Here is a 21,827-nt window from a genome sequence, read left to right as displayed (position 1 = left end):
AGAAGATCATTCCAAAGTTGGAACTATATATATATACCATTAGAAAAATCAACATGAGTTGATATGAGTTTAAGGGTCACGTGATCTATGATGCAAATCTTCAGGATTCATTGAAAAAGGTTACATACACATTCTACATTCACCTCTACCCTTGTGAAATTGTACAAAAAAAAAAGAGAAAAATGAGTGTTATAATATGTGATGTGACCTAGGGGTGTTCATAACCGAACCAATTCAAACAAAACTGACAAACCGATCCAAAAAAACCGAAATCCAATCAAACCGAAAACCGAACGGACTGAAAATTGAAAAAACCGAAATTATTTATTGGATTGGATCGGATTTCGGATTTGATTTCCAAAACCGAACCAATCCAATCCAAACCGAACATTCACAAATATGTATACTTTTAGTTATACATATATCATTCCATTTACACTTACATAGTACATATTTATTGTATATATATTGATTATATCACACATGCATCAAAGTTTACTATATACATGCATCAAAGTAAACAATTATAATCATAATTTTAAAATATGTTGACTATGTTATAATTTATGAATGTTATATTAATGTTATAAATTATGTATCATTGTATTTATCATATATTATATATTTTAAAAATTTATACAACACAATTTCAAAGTATAAAAAAGTGAAACAAAAACCGAACAATCCAATCCAATCCAAACCGCTATAGATTGGATCGGATTGGTTCGGATTTGAATTTAGTAAAAAATTCATTGGATGACAAAATCATAAAACCGATGAGATCGGATCGGATGATTTTTCTCCTCAAAACCGATCAAATCCAATCCGCGAACACCCCTTTGTGACCAACATTACTGGGAGAGATATGAAGAAAAAAAAGGTGAAAATGAATTATAAAAGAAATAGGAGTGTGAATGTATCACAATTCAAACTCATTTGATATATATAAGCGTGACTCGATAGAGTAAGGCATAATAAAAATTAATATTATCTAATATTGTTAATATACTGTATTAATTGGTGAGAACCTAACCACTAGCCCATGTTTTGCTTCTTATAAGTGTCGATAAATCGTGGGTACTAGTGCTCCATCTCTCATAGTTTTCTTGAAAGCTTGGGTCAAGTCGTTCTTTCTAATCTTGGCTGGCTCACTTAGTGGGAAACCACATTCTCGATTATTAAGGAATTGAACTCGTGGTTATTTTGCATGTGAGAATATTCTAGGCGCCCCCGAAATATCTTATTTCTTCATACTTAAATCTGAACTTGTCCACATATCCTGCTCGGACGCATGCCTTCTTCTTCTTAGTCGTTTCATCATGTTGTGCAAACGACTAATATTCGTTCTTCGATTACTTCTCTAATAGCTAGGTATAACTTGTCCCTTTAATCATCCAAAGTAGTTGTTACGTTTTTCAGATGCCAACAGTGACATAATAATTTTCGTATAGAAATGCGGGTGTTCAAATATAGAAGAAACCTTATTATGGAAAGGAAGAAGACTTAACATTTCTTGATTTCAGGGTGTGAGTGTTTCATTCTTAATAATATAGATCTATGTAGAAAGATCGACACTATATCTAATAAAGGAATCTACCTAAGATACTCCAAAACATCTAAAGTCTATAGATATTTTACTGTGCAACTTTGGGGGTTGAAAAATCTATACATATTCAATGATGCTACACAATATGAAAGGTGACAATCAATAATTGAAGATAATCTTGTAGTTTGAATCTATCCAAGAATATTAATGAAGTATTTGAGAAGTTTTGAGACATAATCTTTAGAAGCATCTGGCATGAAGTATCTACAGATGAGTGGTTCAAAATATAGAGCTTCTCAATATGCACTTAGATGAGTCAAAGTATGAAGAACATGTCATTCCCCTTACCTTCTATGGTTATCCTAGAAATATTTTCTCCTCTTCTAAAGGGCTAAGGCAAGGGGATTCTCTCTCCCCTTACCTTTTTATTTTTTGTGCAGAGTCTTTTCATGTCTCCTTACTTAGGCCTAACAGAGAAGTGATATTCATGGCATTCACATCGTCCACCGATCTCTAGAGATTCCACACCTGTTTTTTGTTGATGATATAATCCTATTTTTTGAAGCTAATTCTGACGAGCTGGATGTGGTAAATCATGTGTCGACGGTTTACCAACAAGTTTTAAGTCATCGTATTAACTTAAAAACCCTAACTCTCTTTTAATTGAAATGAAAATTTGGGAGGGCGCGCAACTGGCTTCCAAACAAACATGGTTTCAGAGATTGGCCCCCAAGGCTCCTGAAGTGTGAGGCTACCTATGTCTATCACTTAATTGATAGGGAAACTAACGCTTGGAATTATGATATGGTGAGTCGATGCTTCCTGTCTTTTGAATTGTTCCATTTAAGTCTTATTCCCCTAGGTGGTATAAGTTTAGAGGCTCCCTAGTTTGGGCAGAAAATTCCAATGGTGTTTTCTCTATGCGTTCGATGTACCACTGCATCAAAGAGTGGGAAATTCTTGATACTTCAGCGCCATCCTCTGTTGTTCCAGAGCCTATGTGGAAAATGGTTATCGAGTTTAGATATAATGCCTAGATATTCTTATTTTATGTGGAAAATTCTAAGAGGGATAATGTCATCGTAGAAACGCCTCTTGACCAAAGGAGTTTGTGTTCCTTTTTGCTTCCCCCGGTGTGTATCATTGGAAGAATCTATGGAGTTTAGATATAATACCTAGATATGCCCATTTTATGTGGAGAATTCTAAGAGAGATAGTGCCATCGTAGAAACGCCTCTAGACCAAAGAAGTTTGTGTTCCCTTTTGCTGCCCTCGGTGTGTATCATTGGAGGAATCTATGAAGTTTAGATATAATGCCTAGATATTCCCATTTTATGTGGAGGATTCTAAGAGGGATAGTGCCATCATAGAAATACCTTTGGACCAAAGGAGTTTGTATTCTCTTTTGCTGCCATCGGTGAGTATCATTGGTGGAGCATGTTATTTGAGATTTCCCATGGGCTAGACGGGTAGGGTTTGACTCACCTATGGGTTTCTCTTGGCCATAATAGGTATAGGCTTATAGCAGAACCTCAACTCTTAGTGTCGCTCAATTATTCTTTTTGCTCCTATGGAGGTTCCTGAATTAGTTGCAACTTTGTTCTACTATATCAAGAAAGCAAGGAACTTGTTGTGCTTCTAAGGGAAATCAAGTATGGAACCGATGGTTGTTAAACAAGTTGTCCAAATGTTGAAGCTGATTACCAAGATTCTTAGTTTCATACTCTTGCGGATTATCAGAGGCTAGTTGCGCCTACCTAGAAACGATGGTGCTCTCCTCCTCAATACGTCTTGAAGGTGAATAATGATGCCTCTCGTTTAGGATCTCGATGGGGAACATCAGTTGTAGTGCGCAATTCTTATGGTTCCTTTGTAGCTTCTACAACGAACTGCCTTAATGTATAATTTTCCGAATTGAATTTGTGGAAGTAGTAGTACAGAAGTTAGGGTTACATTTTGCTTTGCAACAAGGCTTATCATTAGTAATCCTTGAGTATGATTGCAAATGTGGTATTGACGCAATTGATAGCAAGTCATCACATTTAAGAAGGGATAATTTGTACTAATTTACTAACAATTAATCTTTGACTATAAAACATATAGCAAGTCACGAAACAACACTTATTTGGGTGGAGTCTCGACAACTTAGTTCCATATTTTTGTTCTATTTTCTTTTGCCATGGAGAGAAGCCAATACTGCAGCTCATGAGTTGTCTAGATATGCTTCTTCATCTAACGTTGAAAATATATTGTTTGACATTCCCCCTAATGTGCATTCAGCTTTGTATTTATTCAGACATTTTGTCATCTTCTAGTTAATTGAAAGTTTATATTTCCCGTCAAAATAAAAATTATAAAAATCATAATTTAATGTTAAATTCAAGTTTATAATATTTATTTTTATATATTAATTTTATAAATTATTTATTTATGAAATTATAATTTAATATCTAAATATTAAATTTATCTAATTCACTTTTAATCTATGATATAAACTATATTAAAATAATTACATTTTAATACTTTTTAAAAATATTTATCTCGTGCATTGCACGTGTAGGGCTAAAATACTAGTGCACTAATTTTAAATATCATTGGTCCACCTAGAACTATAGTGATTTAACTCAAAATTTACCTGGGTCATTTACACAATTCTTATAGCTATATTTCAGACCATCTAACTATTTAGTATTTATGCTGTAATCAATTCATAAATTTAATTATGCTTTAATAAGTCTTTTGTCCTTGTAACATTACCTATTTTTAATTCTTTTTCCTTCTAACTTCTTTATTTTTATCCTCTTAAAATTATAATTTTTATTTTAGTCCCCTAGCTACAAACAAAATTGTTCATTTTTTAGTTCCTATAAAATGCAAAAAAAAATGTTTTTTTTTTGTTTCGTTGAATAGAGGGATTAAGCCCCGAAAACATGTGTTTTTAATCAACTCATGAATGACTAAAACTATAGGACGTATATATTTTATAAGGACTAAACCACGAGATCTTTATATTTTATAATGCCTAAAAACTTATAATTTTTTTGCAGGGACTAATAGGAAAGATTTAAAATAAATTGAGTAAAATTTAATGGGATAAAAAGTTAAAAAATTTAGATGGAATAAAATAAAATATGGGTAATTTTATAGGGAAAGAAACTTTTTTTTTTTTGAAAGGTGTATGCATTAAAATTAAACCACAAGAGGCATAAATGCCAAAATATCCTGGGTAACCAAATGAAGAACAAAGTTTCGAGCCTCCTCCACCCACACCTCATTTGGGTGAGTCATTTGGGTGAGTGGATGAGTTTTTGGCTAGAAGATCAGCCACAGCGTACCATAACGTCTTACAAAAGATAAAGAAAAAACATCAAAAGTTGAAATCAAACGACGACAATCACTAACAATAGTAGCTAAGAAAGAAATCCCCTCGGTCCGAGCCTTCTACCAATTAAATAACTGTAGACAATCGGTCTCAAAAATCACCCTACGAAATCCGAGATCAATAGCCAAACATAGAGCCCACAGGAAACAACTTGCTTCAGCAAAAAGCGGAGAAAGCGAAGCGACTGGGGACTCCATAGCCGATGCCATAATCTCACCATCATGATTTCTAGCTATCATTCCATAGCCTCCTACTCCTCCTGGATTAAAACTAGCATCAAAATTAACCTTGATAATACCTCGTTGTGGACGGCACCATGTGGCCTGAAGTTGTCGTGGCTACTCGGGATGATAAGGTTGAACCGCTGGAGCTGGCAGCAACAATGAGGCTCGCCTTATTATATTGATAATTATTTTTGACCGCCTTGTTGTAAAAAAAAAAAGATATCATCTTCCTCGACAAAAAATTGTATCCGCTTTACGTTTTATGGAGAAACAAAAGAAAAGGAAATGCATTAATGTGAACGAATATTTAGTTTTTCATTGTGATAATTTCCTTCCAATCCCAGATAAATCATAATACTGGCACCCAAAAATAAATAAAATCATAATGCGTATTTTAAAACCGGTTGTTTTTGGCATCCAAGAAAATGGAAAGGGTAATAAAGATTACTAATACATATTTTTCTGTAAATACCTTTTCAGTTATCAATTCCTAAAAATTTGATAGTAATTGCATAGATAGTAAAAAGTAGAAATGTTATGACAGTAGTATTCACCATTACAAGAAAGAAACTAAAAGATAAACAAAAAAGAAAAGCATTTTTGGCTAAACATGACGATTTTCTTTTGTTTTTCATGAAATTTTTACTTTTTAATCATCCAGAAGGCAGAGAGTTTGCAGCTTCCTTTTGTTGTAGGCATGTTTATAGCTTGTAATTTGGCAAAAAAATTGCTTCTCATCCAGACTCGATCATAATCCGATCGAACATTCTGTCGTTAATTTAATTCTAATGAAGTTTCATTTACTGTACAAAAATCTCATTTATTAAAATTATTATTTCAATTAATTTAGGCCAGGTTTTAGGAAATTTAGTATGAGTATGGCATGTTTTTCATCCAACTTTCATATCATTTATAATTGGTTTTCTTCAGAGTTTAATTGTGTTGCATATATCAGTGTAAAAGTATATAAAACAATTTAAAGACACCCCATCATAATATACTATATTATATAAAAGGAATTGAACAATTACAATAATTTTTAATTATCATTAAAATAAAATATTTTATGATTGAAGGAAATCAATTGTATATGTATGTAAATTTTACATTGACAGAAATCAACACTTAATCTCTTACATTTGCAAGCTCTTGAGAATGAAAAAAAGTCATTGATCTACCTTCTACCACTTAATGCAATAATGTGGGGCGAGAGATTAGTCTCGCTCCTACTGCTTTTGGGATACCTTGGCTAAAATTAAAAAAAAACTCTTGTTAAAATTAAAGTATCAGTTTTTTACATTAAAGAAAAGTATAGTTTTTTTTAAAAGGAATATTTTTTATGCTTCAAAAACTAACAACAAAACAAAGGAAAACTAAGGAACCGCAAGAGAATCCTTCAACAGGAAGGTCTCGAGCTCAACAGAATTCATCTTCCGGTGAATCCAAGCAAGGCTAGAAAACCCTTCAGCTCCTGTCTAGTATGTCTCTAATGTCAAGAAGAATCCGACATTCCACAGACTCCATCCTCAAGGGCTAAAGCTAGCTCAGCACAGTCTACTTGACATACTACCGGTCTGAAATCACGACTCCACTCAATACAAATAACATTTCAACTTAATATTTGTGATTTCATATTTAAAATTTATATTTATATTATTATTGCTCCTAAAATTTCAATCATCATATAATTTTTTGTAAAAACTGTCAAAAAAGAAATAATTTACTTCAAGAGATAAACAACTAATAAAGCGCAAGAACCTTTTAACATCATCTCTCTGAACATTTTTTTTGTATTGAAGATTGCAATATTTTTCAATGGATTTTGCTTTATATTATTTATCATATATTGATGATCTATTTTCATTCTAGTACGTTCCTAAATTCATCAGGTTATGGAAGGATGAACTTTTATTTCATTTTATTGTAATTTCAACTTTTACTTTCAATTCAATTTTTCAATTTTTTGATTGTGTAGTTGGTGTTGTTCTTCAATCTTCATGCCTTTTCTTTGGCTAGCTATCTTAGGGCTGGCTTTTCATTTAAATTGCACAATTGAAAAATTGATTTTTAAAATAAATCTATGCTAATTTACTAAAAATCATTGGAGTCATAGAAATACGACTAATACTTATGTTATCATAAAATTTTGGCTATGAAAATTTTCTTAATTTAGGATCATATCAGGAATCAATCTCACCTAATATTAATTTATGAAATTGATCTTCAATTAAATTATTTTATGTTTGAATTCGAAATTATATAGGTTGGATTATACTTTATGATATAATAAAACACCAAAAAATATTATGATATAATAAAGGGATTCCAACCTTAATTACCTTGAGAAATTAGATCTAATTTAAGCAACTTAATATTTGAAATTGATATTAAAAAAATTTAAAAATATAAATAATGATTGCTCCTAAAATTCCAATCATCATATAATTTGTCGGCAAGAAACGTCAATAATTTTTAATTTTTATTTATGGTAATAGATCAACAATCATAAATAATTAGATATTAGTAGAAAATAGAATTCAGCAGTAGTAAAAAAAGACATCAAATCAAATAGTACCTTAAAAGAATCACACTGTCAAATGTTTCCCTTTCAAGCGCGTGAACACAACGCTTCAATATTTTCCCAGAAAATTTTCAAAATCAGGGAAAATTTTCTCCTTTTCTTTCGCAGCACACCTTACATATGCATATATAGCTCAAGATTCTGTATCTTTCACACTCAACAGTGAGACAATAACATCATAGCCCCACAAACATGCATTCATCACTCCTAATTCTTCTCTCTGTCAACGATATTCTTCCTTAAAATCCAAACTTACCTGTTTTTTTGATGATTTTGCCTCTGTTTTATAGATTCTGTTTTGGTTTTTTCGGCCCATAAAACAGAGAGTCAACCTTGATTCAACGTTGACCCTTTTTCCCAGACAATGACCGAGGTGGAGAATCATAGCAAGATGGATGATCCCACTGACCAGTTTCCAGTAGGAATGCGTGTTCTTGCTGTTGATGATGATCCAATTTGCTTGAGGATTTTGGAGGCTCTGCTTCAGAAGTGTCAATACCATGGTCTCCTTCTTCTACTCTTGCTTTTGCAAAATTTTCTTTCTCTCTTTTCAATACTAGATAAGTATATAAGGTTTTGTACTTCTGTTGAATTTGTTTTTTGTTTGGTTGATTTGGTTTTGCATGTAACAAATCTTTTGATAGGATGTTCATTTTGTTTTGGGGATCCATATATTTATGTGTAAATATATGTGAGATTGTATCAATGAAGTTGAACAATTGTTTTTTTGTCAAATATCTATTTTTCTACATTATGATATTGCTGTTTCATTGTTTGTGAAATGATGGCTTCGATTGAAATGATGAGATTCTTTCAGTGTCTGGACAGGATTTGCAATTTAAAGTTCACAATTTTTTTGATATCCCTGTGTGTTGGATCTTTGCTGATTCTATTTTGCTTCTTTGGCTTCAAAGATTTTTAATCGAATCTAAATTATGATCAAAATTATTTTTTGATAAACATTTCACTGGTTTTCTTGTTCTGAATGATTTGGGGTATGGATTTTGCAGTTACTGCGACTAAACACGCACCGACGGCGCTGCAGTTGTTGAGAGAAAACAAAGACAAGTTTGACCTGGTAATCAGTGATGTCCACATGCCAGACATGGATGGATTCAAGCTTCTTGAGCTTGTGGGGCTTGAGATGGACCTACCTGTCATAAGTAAGTCATAATCTTATATGAAATCTTCAACAATTCAACTTTTTCAACTTTTCAGTTTGTTTTCAGTTCTATAATTTTGTATGTACCGTTGACTATTGATTAATGATGATATAGTTTCGAATAAGGTTAAATATAGTTAATATATTTTAGATTTTTCATGCATTGAGGTTTTGGTTTTCTGATGTCCTTATATATATTTTATTACTACCAAAGATTTGTAGGATTTTTCTTGTTTTGTAGAGCATAAAAGGAATTGTTTGACATGGTGGTTGTGTGTTGTGTTTTGATTTTGTTTGAAGTTTCAGAATTGATTTATAAACATGAAACTTTGGTGTGCAAGTGAAAAGTAAGCTTAGGAAGATTTCCTTGACGTCTTCATTTGGCTAATTTTATATGATGTTTGATTTCAGTGTTGTCTGTCAATGGCGACCCGAAGATGGTGTTGAAGGGAATTACTCATGGCGCTTGTGATTATCTGCTGAAACCTGTTAGAGTTGAGGAGCTACGGAACATTTGGCAGCATGTGGTCAGGAAGAAGAAGAAGACTGTCCCGAAGGAAGGGACCAAAACCGGCAACCAAGACACTCCTATTTCTCATAGTGACAACGGTCAAGGGTCGGCAGCGACAACAAATTCCGATCAAAATGGAAAATCATCCAAGAAAAGGAAGGACCTGGAGGAAGATGATGATAATGAGGTGCATGAGAATGGTGACGACAGTGATGACCCATCAGCTCAGAGGAAGCCTCGAGTTGTTTGGTCGGTTGACCTGCACCGCAAGTTTGTTGCTGCCGTCAATCAGTTAGGCCTGGATAGTAAGTTTGTTGCAAAAACATTGCCACAATAGTTTCTATAAATTACTACAAGAGCTCAATCAGTTATTGTTTTCTCTTTTTTTTTAACCTTTTTATGAATTTTCTATGAAATATTTGATAAGCATTTATGTCATGATCTTTTTTTATGCCATACCATTAAGAGTTTAGTCGCCGAACTGTCCTTTATGATAGTGTTGTTTTGGTCGCAGAGGCTGTACCTAAAAGAATTCTTGAAATGATGAATGTTGATCAGCTTACAAGGGAGAATGTTGCCAGCCATCTTCAGGTGATTGTTTTATCCTTTCTTCTATAGATCCCGTTACTAAAGAGCACTTATTGGACCTTATAAACTAAAAATTGCAGTGAATAAGCTCCGGTAAGTGCTCTTTGGTCCGCATCCAAACATGCTAAGACGGTCATACGACCTGACCTGAGCCTTTTCATTCATGAAACATTGCTGGTTTTTGCAATGGCTGCAGAAATATAGACTTTATCTGAAGAGACTTAGCTGTGTGGAAAACCAACAAGCTAATATGGTGGCAGCCTTAGGCAGTGCAGATCTGTCCTACCAACAAGCTCATATGGTAGCAGCCTTAGGCAGTGCAGATCCATCCTATTTGAGAACGGGTTCTCTGAGTGCGCTCGGACATTTGCGGACATTGAACGCATCTCGACAGTTTCACAACAATGCTTTCAGATCCTTCACACATGATGGGATGGTTAGTAGAATGAACCCTCCTTCTAGTATGAATGTGCAAGGGTTGCCTTCTTCGGGAACTCTTCAGGTGATTCAGGCACAAAATTTAAACAATTCCATGAATGGCAGCCAACTTAAGTTCCATTCAGCTCTCATTGGTGGGAATCAGAATGATCAATTGCAACACAACAAGGGTGTTAGTCATATTCAAAACCTGAACACTAATTTTAATGCTAAACCCACTTTTCCCATCACCAATCAAAGACAAGGTGGGTTGAGTATCTCAAACAACGCCTTGATGTTAGAAATGAATCCTCAACACAAATTAATGGGAGGAGTTTCTACTTCATTAGCCCCACAACAACATTCACAATTCTCTCTCCCTTTGATGGATAATGGAAGGTTGAATGATGGTTGGCCCAGTGTTTTCCATTCATCTGGAAAAAATTCTTACACTCCAAGCGAACGTTTTGGACCGGCTTCTATGACTCCTACAAATAACATGAATCTGAGTGGTGCACCCTCCCCAAATTCATTGACAGATATGCACTCTAAAGGTGTCACTTTTACAAATACTCCTCCTGGGCAAATAAGCAATAGTGTTTCATTGCAAGGGTGGAATAATCATAATAATCTGAGTGGCGGTTACAATTCTCATGTTATTGGTAACTCAATAGGCTCTACGATTCCCCCGAATGGTGGTGTTCCAGACGGCAATGCTTCGATGAACTCAACCTTCAATTTTGGTGATCCCTTACAAATGAAGCATGATGGGATCATTGAATTACCTGGAGAGCCCTCATTGATACCACATCAGCAGGTACATGTAATGAACCAGCAGAAGCCTCGTCACAGCCGCTTCTCGAATAGTGTGGGTTCCCTGGAAGAATTGGCCAGTGCAATGATGATGAAACAGGTAATAAAACATGTATGCAATATAATTGTAGTTTCTGTATGATTGTTGCTTTTAACATATTAATTGCATTCAATCCTTATATAACTAATAGCTTAAATTACCGTTAAGTTCTGATACTAATTAGTTTACCTATTTATGTATTTTCTTGGGGCTTTTTCTTGGGGCTTATGCCTATGTGATAACAATTTTTCTTCATTTTTTTTGAAATAACTTGATGCCAACACAGAAGGCAATAGAGATTGACTGATTTCCCTGTTTATTTACATTTTAAACTGGATGAAGGTCATAGTTATATTATGTTATTTATTTTTAGTAATGAATTTCACTTATTGATGAGAAATTCAACCGGGTACTACCTACACATGGGTAATGATTCATGAATTTAACAAAATCTTTTTCCTTGATTATCTTATTAGCCCTTGAGATATTGCCCTTTCCTCTCTAAAGTGGAGTACCTACTACAGGGGAGGCAAATCCATGTTTTAGACACACATTAATAATTTTGTGGACATTTTATTTCCACCAGAGCTAACTTGAAGAATAAATTCATCTATTTAAAGCTTCATTGTTAGTGTTGGACTTTGAAACCCAGACCCAAAATCTTCCTGTAGTTTAAAAGACTCCGGGTGGACCAAAAAAATTCAATAGTTAAGGATGAGAATGATGGGCTTAGTGTGTGCATTGTCTGTCCAAAATCTTTATGTCAATTGGACATAGAACACCTAAAGTTATATATTTTTTTCACTCTTCGAACTATGCAATGTGGGATAGTTTCAACAGTTTGATAATAAGGCCTGACTAATTTTTAAGTTGGTTCATGTTTGTCTATGCAGGATTTGCAAACATAAATTTGATCTCTGAAGCTGTTTTACAATGTAGTTTGTGATTCATTTTTCTCTAATGTTTGCTGATCTAATATTAACATTGTCATTTGACGCAGAATCACGACATGTATGGATTCCGCCGCGATAACAATCATTCTGGTGGTGGTGGTGGTGGTGGGGCACCTCTGTGACTGCAAGTTTGGCCGTACATATATGGATCATCATTGTCATGCTTGTTGATGAATTTTTCCAGTCTTCCATTTACTGTTTTCCCAGTTTTGTCTTGACAGAAAGTTTCTCATGGTGCAGCTTCTCTAGTTTTTGGTAGACATGGTTTTTATTTTTAATTTTTTGCAAATTTTGTTTGCGTTGCATATACAAGAATAAGATAATTACAGTGACAAAACACTGGATTTTTCCAATTATTATGAATGCACGGTAGCATTCATTGATTATTTTAGCAATAAACTCATTCTTATTATTTTTGCTTCTCAAGTTTACACGTTTTTGAGGTGAACAAACGTATATGATAGTGTATATACCAAGTTCAACTTTTTCATCTTCCCACGAGACAACTAATGTCTTCCTATTAGCTCTCGGCCGTGTTTGGCAAAATAGTTTGATTAAGCGCTTTTTCAATAAGCGTTTATATCGTATAAGAGTTTAATTAAACTTTTTAAACTCTTATTCTATGGAAAAGAAAGCATGTTGCCAAGTATTTTCCATCTAGTTTTGCAACACTCAAATGTTTACTCAATTGTGCTTTAGAGGCTAAAGTGCAAATAATTAAACACTTCATGTATTCCTTTAGCTCTGAGCTTAATCTAAAATGAGGGAGATGGTATATGGTGGTTTTGTAAAGTCCTAAGCAGCCCATAAAAAATTAGGATAGTCAGCATCAATAAGGTAATATTTTACCCGTGAATAAAGTGTACATTGATTAAAATACACACAATGGTGATAAGTTTTAAAGAAAAAATATAAGTTACTAACCACGAGGATGATATGGAAAATGCAATCTAGACATGTAAAAAGCATCCATAATGATCATAGTGTCATGTGCAGATTCCTCACATCCTCCTGCTAACACAAATGTGAAGCGCATGTTGCTTTGTGGGTGGGGTGGGTGAGCTAAGGGAATGAAGGGTGAAGGGCCAGAGTTCAAACCCCGATGAAGAAACTAATTTACTAACATTACTAACAACTAACATTTACCTATAAAAAAAAACACATATTGCTTTGTGAATTTGTCTGAAAAATGGTCTCTTCAAAATGCTGAAATCTCTCCTCCGCATAATGAATAAGCCTAATTATCCTAAGATCTATAAGAAAATCTCAATCTGCTCATGAATCCCCATGCCTCTTCTTGGTTTCATAACATAAATGACATTCCTAAACATTACTAAGTGTAAAACCACATTTTATCCCTCATTAATTTAGGATGAGAAAAATAGTATCCTAACTTTTATTTTTTCGAAAGCAAAAAAGTTTATTGAATTCGTAAAGAGTCGAGATATATATAAACCCTCTCGACAAAGCATAAGTACAACGCCAACAAAGAAAGCAAAACGAAATACAACCCTACGACAGAACAACAACGATCATGCCAATGAAAACAAAAATAACGAAAAAACGCCAAAAGCGAAAAGCCCTAACAACACGACCTTTCATTGCCATAGTTTCAGGCGCGACAACAACAACATCATGGGCAACTCCTGCAGCATTAGAAACCACCTCAGACACAAGAGGACATACGCACGCTCTAATTCGGTCGGACGAGCATACCAACAACGAGATTAGAACAAAGTCACTACCATAGTTGCATGCGAAGCAACAACACCATCATGGTCAACTCTTGCAGCATCAATAGATGCCTCAACGCCTCAACCATGGGAGTATATTGAATCTGGTATGATTATTTAATTTAAATAATAAATTGTGATATTAAGTATATTGAAAAAAATTACAATAATTAAAAAAGAATTTAAATTTAAATTTTTTAAAATAATAATCACTTTAGTGCCCAATCTCTTTTAAAGTTTCCTCTGTCGATCAACCCTCTTACATTCTGGTTCCGGCCGCCATAGCTTCGCCGCCACTGGAATTACCCACACTGCCGCTAAACCCCCTCCAAGGCTTGTTCTCTCATCCTCTCGCAGGTACTGAAATACTCTTCAATCGCACTATGAACTTGGTAATGGAGTAAATGAACAAGGCTCGTTTTGCAGAAATTGATTTTATCATGTAAATATGTAATTGATATTTGAAGTGAATAACTAGTATTGAAGTTTTTTTTGTGAATGAATTGATGCAGGTTAATGATGATGAGGGCACCAAGTGTTTGATGATTTTCCTGTGAGAAGAAAGAGCACATTTGTGTAAGTTTTTGTGTCCATGCAGTAGTATGGCAAATAGTAAATATGAGTATGTCAAGTGTTTTGAGGTTGAGGATGAGGTGTTGTTTCCCAATTTCATCCTTGTTTGGATCAGTGCCTGCAAACTTTGTAAACCTCATGATGTTAATGTCTTGAAATTGATGAACTCTTGCGCTGTCGCGGTGCTTGAAGAGTATGCGGATGTAGTCCTTGCATATGGGTTCAGTGATGAGTTCACTTTTGTTTTCAAGAAGACTTCCCAGTTCTATGAAAGGCGCGCTAGCAAAGTGTTATCCATCGTCACTTCTTTTTTCTCATCTGTCTTTGTGAGAAAATGGGGTGAATTCTTCCCGCAAAAGAAGCTACAATCTCCTCCGTCGTTCCATGGGCGAGTCATAGCTTGCGCGTCCATAGAAGCTGTTCAAGCATATCTTTTTTGGAGGCAAAGTGTCTGTCATTTGAATAATCAACATGACCAGTGCTTTTGGCGTCTTGTTGAACGCGGGATGGATGAGGAGGAAGCGCTGGATTTCATCAATTGTGCTCAGAAACGTGACCTAAATGATCTTTTATTTGATGAGTTCCATGTCAATTACAATGAACTAGAGCCGATATTCCGACAAGGTTCCTGTATTTTAAAGACAGTGGTAGAGGATGTTGTGAAGTACGCAGAGAATGGGGCTCCAATTAAAAGGCATAGGAGAAAGATAATCACTGTGCATTCCAAGAAAATAGCAAGTAAAAGATTTTGGAATGAGCAGACCATTCTTGTGAAGGAGCTTGGTGGTTTCACGGATGAGATTAACAATGTGAAACCAGAGTATGTGAGGTCCTTCGAATTCGATAGCAAGTTGATGCCGTCTACATGGATTGTAGTTCGACTTGATGGATGCCACTTCCACAGATTTTCTGAGATGCATGAATTTGTAAAGCCAAATGATGGTAGAGCTCTTAACCTGATGAATTCATGTGCAGTGGCTGTGGTGGAAGAGTTTAGGCCGGACATAGTCTTTGCCTATGGGGTTAGTGATGAGTATAGCTTCATTCTTAAGCAATCCAGTGATATTTATCAAAGGAGAGCTAGTAAAATCATTTCAGCTATTGTATGTTTCTTCACATCAACCTATGTGATGAGATGGAAAGATTTCTTCCCACAAAGTGAGTTAAAGTATCCTCCTTCTTTTGATGCACGAGTAGTTTGCTATCCATCAACTAAAATTATAAGGGACTATCTTTCATGGAGGCAAGTGGATTGCCACATCAACAATCAGTATAACACTTGCTTCTGGAAGCTTGTTGCATCTGGAAAGAGCAAAAGGGAAGCTCAGCATAGTTTGAAGGGTGCACAACTGCAAAAGAAAATTGAGGAATTGGGTATTGACTACAATGAGTTACCAATGATGTTCCGACATGGATCCTCAGTTTTTTGGGACAAGGTAGACAATGTTCTCATTCACCATGAGAATAATGGAGAGTCTTCTGAAAGTTATGGAAAGGTCATTGTAGAACATATTGACATCATTGGACCAGCCTTTTGGTCGGAACACCCAGGCATCCTTGACTAAACGCTATACATGTAATTTATCTAATACATTACTTTAATTCTACAGTTTTCTCATTGGAGTGCTTACAGCCTGTTTTGACTAGATTCTATCATGAGGTATGCTCGACACTAATCAAAGCGTTGTAAGAACTTGGATCCATTCAGTGTTTCAGTTGTTTTGTCAATTTTTCTTAATAAGAACAGTCTTTCGTAGATGGCTATATTATACAACAGTCAGATATGTGCTGTGAGGTCTTGATTTATTCCAATTTAACAATTGTTAATAGCATCCTATTGTTTTCACGTAAGAACTTGATTCATTCCAATTTAACAATTTTTAATAGCATCCTATTGTTTTTTCCAATTTTCTTGACCCATGAAACTGACTATGGCGAAAGACCATGCTGACAGCAATTATAAGCTTGCTAAAGATGTCCTTTGTCTAAGGTTGTCCCAGAAATTCAAACATCTCATTGCTTTATCTGTTTATATGCAATAGTTTTCGAGGATTAAAATGTTCGTTACAAAGTTACCTTATTTCCTAATCCCTTCTTAAAAGAATGATCTCTTCTTTACAACTGGATTTTTATCTAAGGTTGGCCGCTTCAGAAATAGGTATGCATAAGTTCTACTTTAATATTGCATGTACTTTGATTACCTTAAAATATGTTTTTGTGTTTGAATGAAAGAGAGATAGAATTCAGAAATTTGTGCTACCTTTCAGGTCTGATTCGGATCATTTTCCCATCCAAATGTCATGAATTTAATCTTAACTGTTTGTTGTGGCACATTTCACCCAAGCAAACACTAATAACATACAATATAGAGATGTATTCATTTATATTTCAGAACACGAAATTCTTGATTAGATTTTCTTTTATATAGTTAGACTTAGATCTGCATTCTGCTGTTTTTGCCAGTTGACTGAGCCAATTGAATAGTTGTTTCAAGATTGAGCATTCATTGAATAACTGTTGGGATTCTAAATTATAGTCAGTGTCCCTGTTGGTGGTTGGGCCTAGACTTGATTTTATTTATCTCTATTAGTTAGTTTTAGTTTGCTTTGGTATTGAGTCTGTTTTTATTATGAGTTCCAACATACCCTCTTTCCGATTAGAACATCAGTATGTAATTAAAGGGACAAAAGCGTATGTAACAAAGGGTATGTTGGAACATCAGTAAGTTGATTTTATTTATCTCTATCACTTTACGATCGGTATTGTTGTGGTGTGAGAAATATTTAGTTATTCTTTAGAACTGTGGAGTGTTGCGTTCTCTCTCTCTTGCACATAACAAAATCTTTTACTGATTATGGCTTTTTGGCTATGCAGGCTTGTGTGAATGATGACATTGTTCAGTCCAAATATGATTCTGATGAAGATCAAGATGATCAAGAAGCAAATCCCTTGGTGGTACCCCTTAATGATGGGGCTCCCGGCTCCCATTATTAATGATAAATGATTTAGTAAGATATTTTTTGCTGAAGCTGTAGAGGAATGAGACTTTGAAAAGTATGAGAGTGAAGACCAAATGGATATTGATGAAGCTGAGAAGAAGTCTGTTGCAAAAAAAGATCAAAGAAAATAAACAACTTTTGCAATTTGCACCAAATTCTCTGTATTGATTTGATCACAGTGGTAAAAATCGGACCGATCAGTTCAACCGCTTGGATTGAAAATCGGACCCATGCCCAGTGCGGTCATGAATGTGGATTGGTTCTGCATGCCATGTCATCAATTTGGTTCCACATTCCTAGTCAACTCAGTTGATCTCAGTCAAAGGTGAAAGGAGCGCGGGTTAAACGTGTTGTACTAGCCACCGGTGTGGCTCCCTTTCTCATACTGGTGTGGCTAGTACAACCGCTGCCTTGCTAAGTAATGTGCACAAGATGATATTAATGGCTTTCTTAGTTGAAATATGTAGGTAATTTAATTTATGTTCAACACAAGGGTTTTTCTTTTGTAAACAAATTCTGCATAATTAAAATTTGAAACCAAGTATGCAGATCTCAAGCTCAATATTTTTTCTGTTTTTTTCTAAAGTTGTCAGACAAGAAGAAACTTACTTAAGTCACACTCCAGTCCGGATAGAGTCGTGGGGGCCCAAAAATTTGACTGAGGGCAACATCAGAAACAACAAACCAAGAAGGTTCCCCTATTATTGTACTTCCCTTCATGAAATTTCGTTGATTTTTTATGTCTTCCATGACAAAATGTCTTTTCCCTGGATCTGAAGATGATTCTATATAAATTTGATCCAAATTCATTAAGAAATTGAGTATCTATCTAGTTTTCTTTGGGAGATTTTGGAACAAATAGCTCTGATTTGTGGTTCAATAGTTGTGCCATTTCTTGATTTTCCAAATTCTATGGCAAACTTTGGAACTACCCAGAGAATACCCACCTGCACAACACCTTCGTGCAAAGCTGAAACTCATGAACCAAAAAAACCTCAAGAAAAGCTATACAGTGACTTCAAAGTTTACTGGCCCTTCAGCCTTCCCTTGACATCAGAAGCTGCAGCAATTCGAATCCTCAGAAACTTGGAGAATCTGGGGTTATATTACACACTCTTTCTATGGATCATACTCTTCATGATTCTCATCCCTCGCCACAAGGTGTCATTGATTCTTCTAGTTATCATGACCTATGTCACAACCCTTTATTGTTTAGTGCTAAGGGCATACCCCAACTCTGTTTTGCTTCATAGAAGCGTTGATAAAAGGTTTGTGTTCGGTTTACTAGTATTTGCAACACTAGTGCAGCTGATTTTGACTGATGCAGGGGTTTATCTTGCAGTGAGTTTAGCTTGTGTTGTGCCTTTAGTTTTGTTGCATGCAGTTTTATGGGTAAGTCACCATACCTTTGTTGAGACTGAGGATGAGGATGCTTGTTGCTGTGCAAAACAATTGGTTCCTTTAGATGGCCATAATGAATGTAGAACTGATGGAATAGAGAATGTTTGATTTTGGGAGTACATATATGTAGAAAGTTCGGTTCCTCTCCATAGTCATTGCTATTGCAATCAATTGCAAAATAAGTTTGAATTCAAAAGTTTTGAATTATTTAAAGTTTCTACAATTGAAATTAAGGGCAGTTTGATGTCCACTTTTTTACAACTAATCTAGGATTTTTTTCTTGTGTGTGACGTTCCTGAAGTGTTGTACTTGCCTAGTTTAGAACAGGTTACTAGATTTACCTGTTGAATAGCAACTTGCGGGCTTATGACAATATTGTCCATTTCTTTGATAGCTTTGCGGTTATGTTGCTTCTTGGGCTCTGCCCACCAGCTTTGGCTTTACCAAACTAACCAAAGGCCTAATAAAATCAGACTTTCAAACAAAAAAAACTATCATTTCGTATATAGAACCTATTTGCAATATTTCGACCAAAAAAAAAAAACCTATTTGCAATATAGTCGTTTATAGAAACTATTTAAAAACAGAAAATCTAAATCCTAAAGTGCAATTCTATATAAAATTAATTGAAAGAAAATAAAATGTTGAGAATTATAAAATCATAGACATTTTTTTTCTTCTCTTTGGATTTGACTCCTCTAGAATGACATAGAGTAAGTCATCATACTATAAATTTTTATTATCTAATTTGAAAAGTTAATAAAAAGTTAAAAACTTACTTAACCAATGGTGTGACGAGTGGACTCATTTTAGAGGAGTTAAATTATTTCCTCTGCTTCACTTACGTTCTTCATACCAAACAATCTAAAAATTCTCTTCACTTTTTCTCTTTCATTTTTCTTTTTTTCCCTACTTTCTTTCCTTTCATTTTTTTACCCAACAAAACAAAGTTATTAATGTGTTTTTCTAAAAAAATTAAACTTTTGAAATGATAGTGTGACCTCTTCCCCTTGGGTGGCACAATATACTAAACCGACGGAAGGTGCTGTCAGCAAATATTGATCATAATATATATGCATATATTTCTTGAATCTCAAACTCAGTATGTATATATTCCACCACTTGCCTGTGGTTCAATTCATGCATCTAAATAAACATTATACACTGCCTTTGCCTCTTCCAGTCCTACCAATTCAGCTGTCTCTGCAAACTGTAGGCACTCCCATTCATCACCGCGCGCATGTCGGCTATTCTTGTAGCATATCTATAGTTGCTTCTTTCAGTTTTGTTCTTTAAGTAATATATATCTGTCACTGTTGCAGAAGTTCCTTACTCTCTCTGTTTCAATACCGTAATGGAATTTCTATCTTCTTTCAAATATCATTTGATCGCACCTCTATATGGGCTCCTTACTAGTTTATTGCTTAAAATATATAGTCATACTATTATTTTTTTTATAAGACAAGTGTCTTCTTTCTTTAGAGGTAATCTTGTTCGAGCCGGAAATATCTAATATCATGATGGGGTTAATTTTTTCAGCGAGGTTTTTTCCATTTACAATACTCGAATCCAAGACTTTATTACTTAAGAAGAATCAAACATGTATCACTTGAATCAACCACTAGTCGTCGATTATACTACTCCTTTATACAAGTTAATATCAAAATTTCAAATTTAAGTAAGTAACAAGATAAGTTTTATCAGACATTTAAGTCTGTAGTGAAAATGAGCGAATTTAAAGATTTCTCGAGAATAATGATAGATTTATCCTCTCTGTATTTTCTATCACATCACTTATCATAGCATTTATTTACTTCTCTCCTCTTCACATTTTATTAAAATGAAGGTAGAATTCATATGTGCACAAACTATAATTCCAAAAATATATCTAACCCTTATATTTTTCTTTAATATTAATTTGGATAAGTCAGGTTGTTTCTTTCTCATTGGAAATAGTCACAGATTGATCAGAAATTCAGAATACAATACATGCATAGATTTTGCCAAGTGGTCCTCTGAGTTGTTACGTGGAGAGTGATTACAACCGTTCTACTTTGCAGCTTACAGTTTCCATCATCAATCATCATTCATCATCGCATGTCACGTTTTTTTTGTGAGCACATCTACGGTAAGTGTGTAATGCAAATGCATCTCACAGTCAAATTCACCTGATTTAGCAGGAGGGTGATGGGTCCCATATTGTTAAAACACATGGGCTCTGAGTAATGATATATACACACCTCATTTTTAAAACACTTCATTTCCGCCTCTTTTTGTTTCTATCTCTCTCCTCTTACCATTTATCACATCTCATACTTTCTCTCCCTTACTTTTTCTTTTCTTCCTATCTCTCTCATCATTCCATCTCACACACCTCAAAAGAGAGGTGTGTGAGTAACATTATTCCATGGGCTCTCGATCAAGAAACTTCACTGATCCACAGAGTAATTAGCTGCCCAGCAATAACGACAATATTCGTACAAAATATTGTCGTTAGCAACATACTAGTATGTATTATAAGAAAAAAAACAACATATTTATAAAAAAAAGAGTAAAGTACACTCACCCCCTCAAGTTTTGTTAGAATAATACTCTATCCCATTCTTATCTAAAATCTACACCCCACCCCATTTTATATAGAGGCAAATTTAGTGACGAAAAATATTCTTCATTAATAATTAGTTATTATTTAAATTGTTAATTAATAATTTCAAAAAATATTTTCAATATAATCCAATAAATATAAAAATGAAAACATCACAGTCCTCCTCATTCTCTCAATCGCGTTCTTCCTCCGTAAATTCACAATGCAAATTCTGCAATAGCACACATGACCGGTTGACAAACCATATCTCGAACATAGTGAAACATGCTTGTGTTTTCATATTTGGTAATAATTCAATT

At 34.5% G+C, this 21,827-nt stretch overlaps 3 protein-coding genes across 6 annotated transcripts; all 3 read left to right on the top strand.

Moving 5' to 3' along the window:
- Positions 1–7,785: 7,785 nt before the first annotated feature.
- On the top strand, positions 7,786–12,629 carry LOC130720347 (two-component response regulator ORR24-like). The gene is made up of 6 exons (XM_057570973.1): positions 7,786–8,236; positions 8,744–8,896; positions 9,307–9,711; positions 9,921–9,997; positions 10,191–11,324; positions 12,265–12,629. The coding sequence occupies exons 1-6, from the start codon at positions 8,098–8,100 to the stop codon at positions 12,337–12,339; spliced, it is 1,983 nt and encodes a 660-aa protein (XP_057426956.1). The 5' UTR covers positions 7,786–8,097; the 3' UTR covers positions 12,340–12,629.
- Positions 12,630–14,150: 1,521 nt separating this feature from the next.
- On the top strand, positions 14,151–18,078 carry LOC130718323 (tRNA(His) guanylyltransferase 1-like). Of its 4 annotated transcripts, none has more exons than XR_009012589.1 (3): positions 14,151–14,307; positions 14,463–16,183; positions 17,398–18,078. XR_009012589.1 is itself a non-coding variant. In XM_057568902.1 (3 exons), the coding sequence occupies exon 2, from the start codon at positions 14,553–14,555 to the stop codon at positions 16,086–16,088; it is 1,536 nt and encodes a 511-aa protein (XP_057424885.1). In that variant the 5' UTR covers positions 14,151–14,307; positions 14,463–14,552; the 3' UTR covers positions 16,089–16,099; positions 17,398–18,078. The 4 variants fall into 4 exon arrangements, 2 of the variants coding, with proteins under 2 accessions (XP_057424885.1, XP_057424883.1); XR_009012590.1 differs by having other exon boundaries at positions 14,463–16,209; XM_057568902.1 differs by having other exon boundaries at positions 14,463–16,099.
- A 139-nt stretch (positions 18,079–18,217) lies between these two features.
- On the top strand, positions 18,218–19,245 carry LOC130718324 (uncharacterized). The gene has a single exon (XM_057568903.1). It carries the CDS (start codon positions 18,435–18,437, stop codon positions 19,029–19,031), a length of 597 nt encoding a protein of 198 aa, XP_057424886.1. The 5' UTR covers positions 18,218–18,434; the 3' UTR covers positions 19,032–19,245.
- Positions 19,246–21,827: the final 2,582 nt, after the last annotated feature.

The sequence above is a fragment of the Lotus japonicus genome, chromosome 5, assembly GCF_012489685.1.
Source record: "Lotus japonicus ecotype B-129 chromosome 5, LjGifu_v1.2".
Taxonomy (NCBI): Eukaryota; Viridiplantae; Streptophyta; class Magnoliopsida; order Fabales; family Fabaceae; genus Lotus; species Lotus japonicus.
This window is presented reverse-complemented; position numbering and strand designations above follow the sequence as displayed.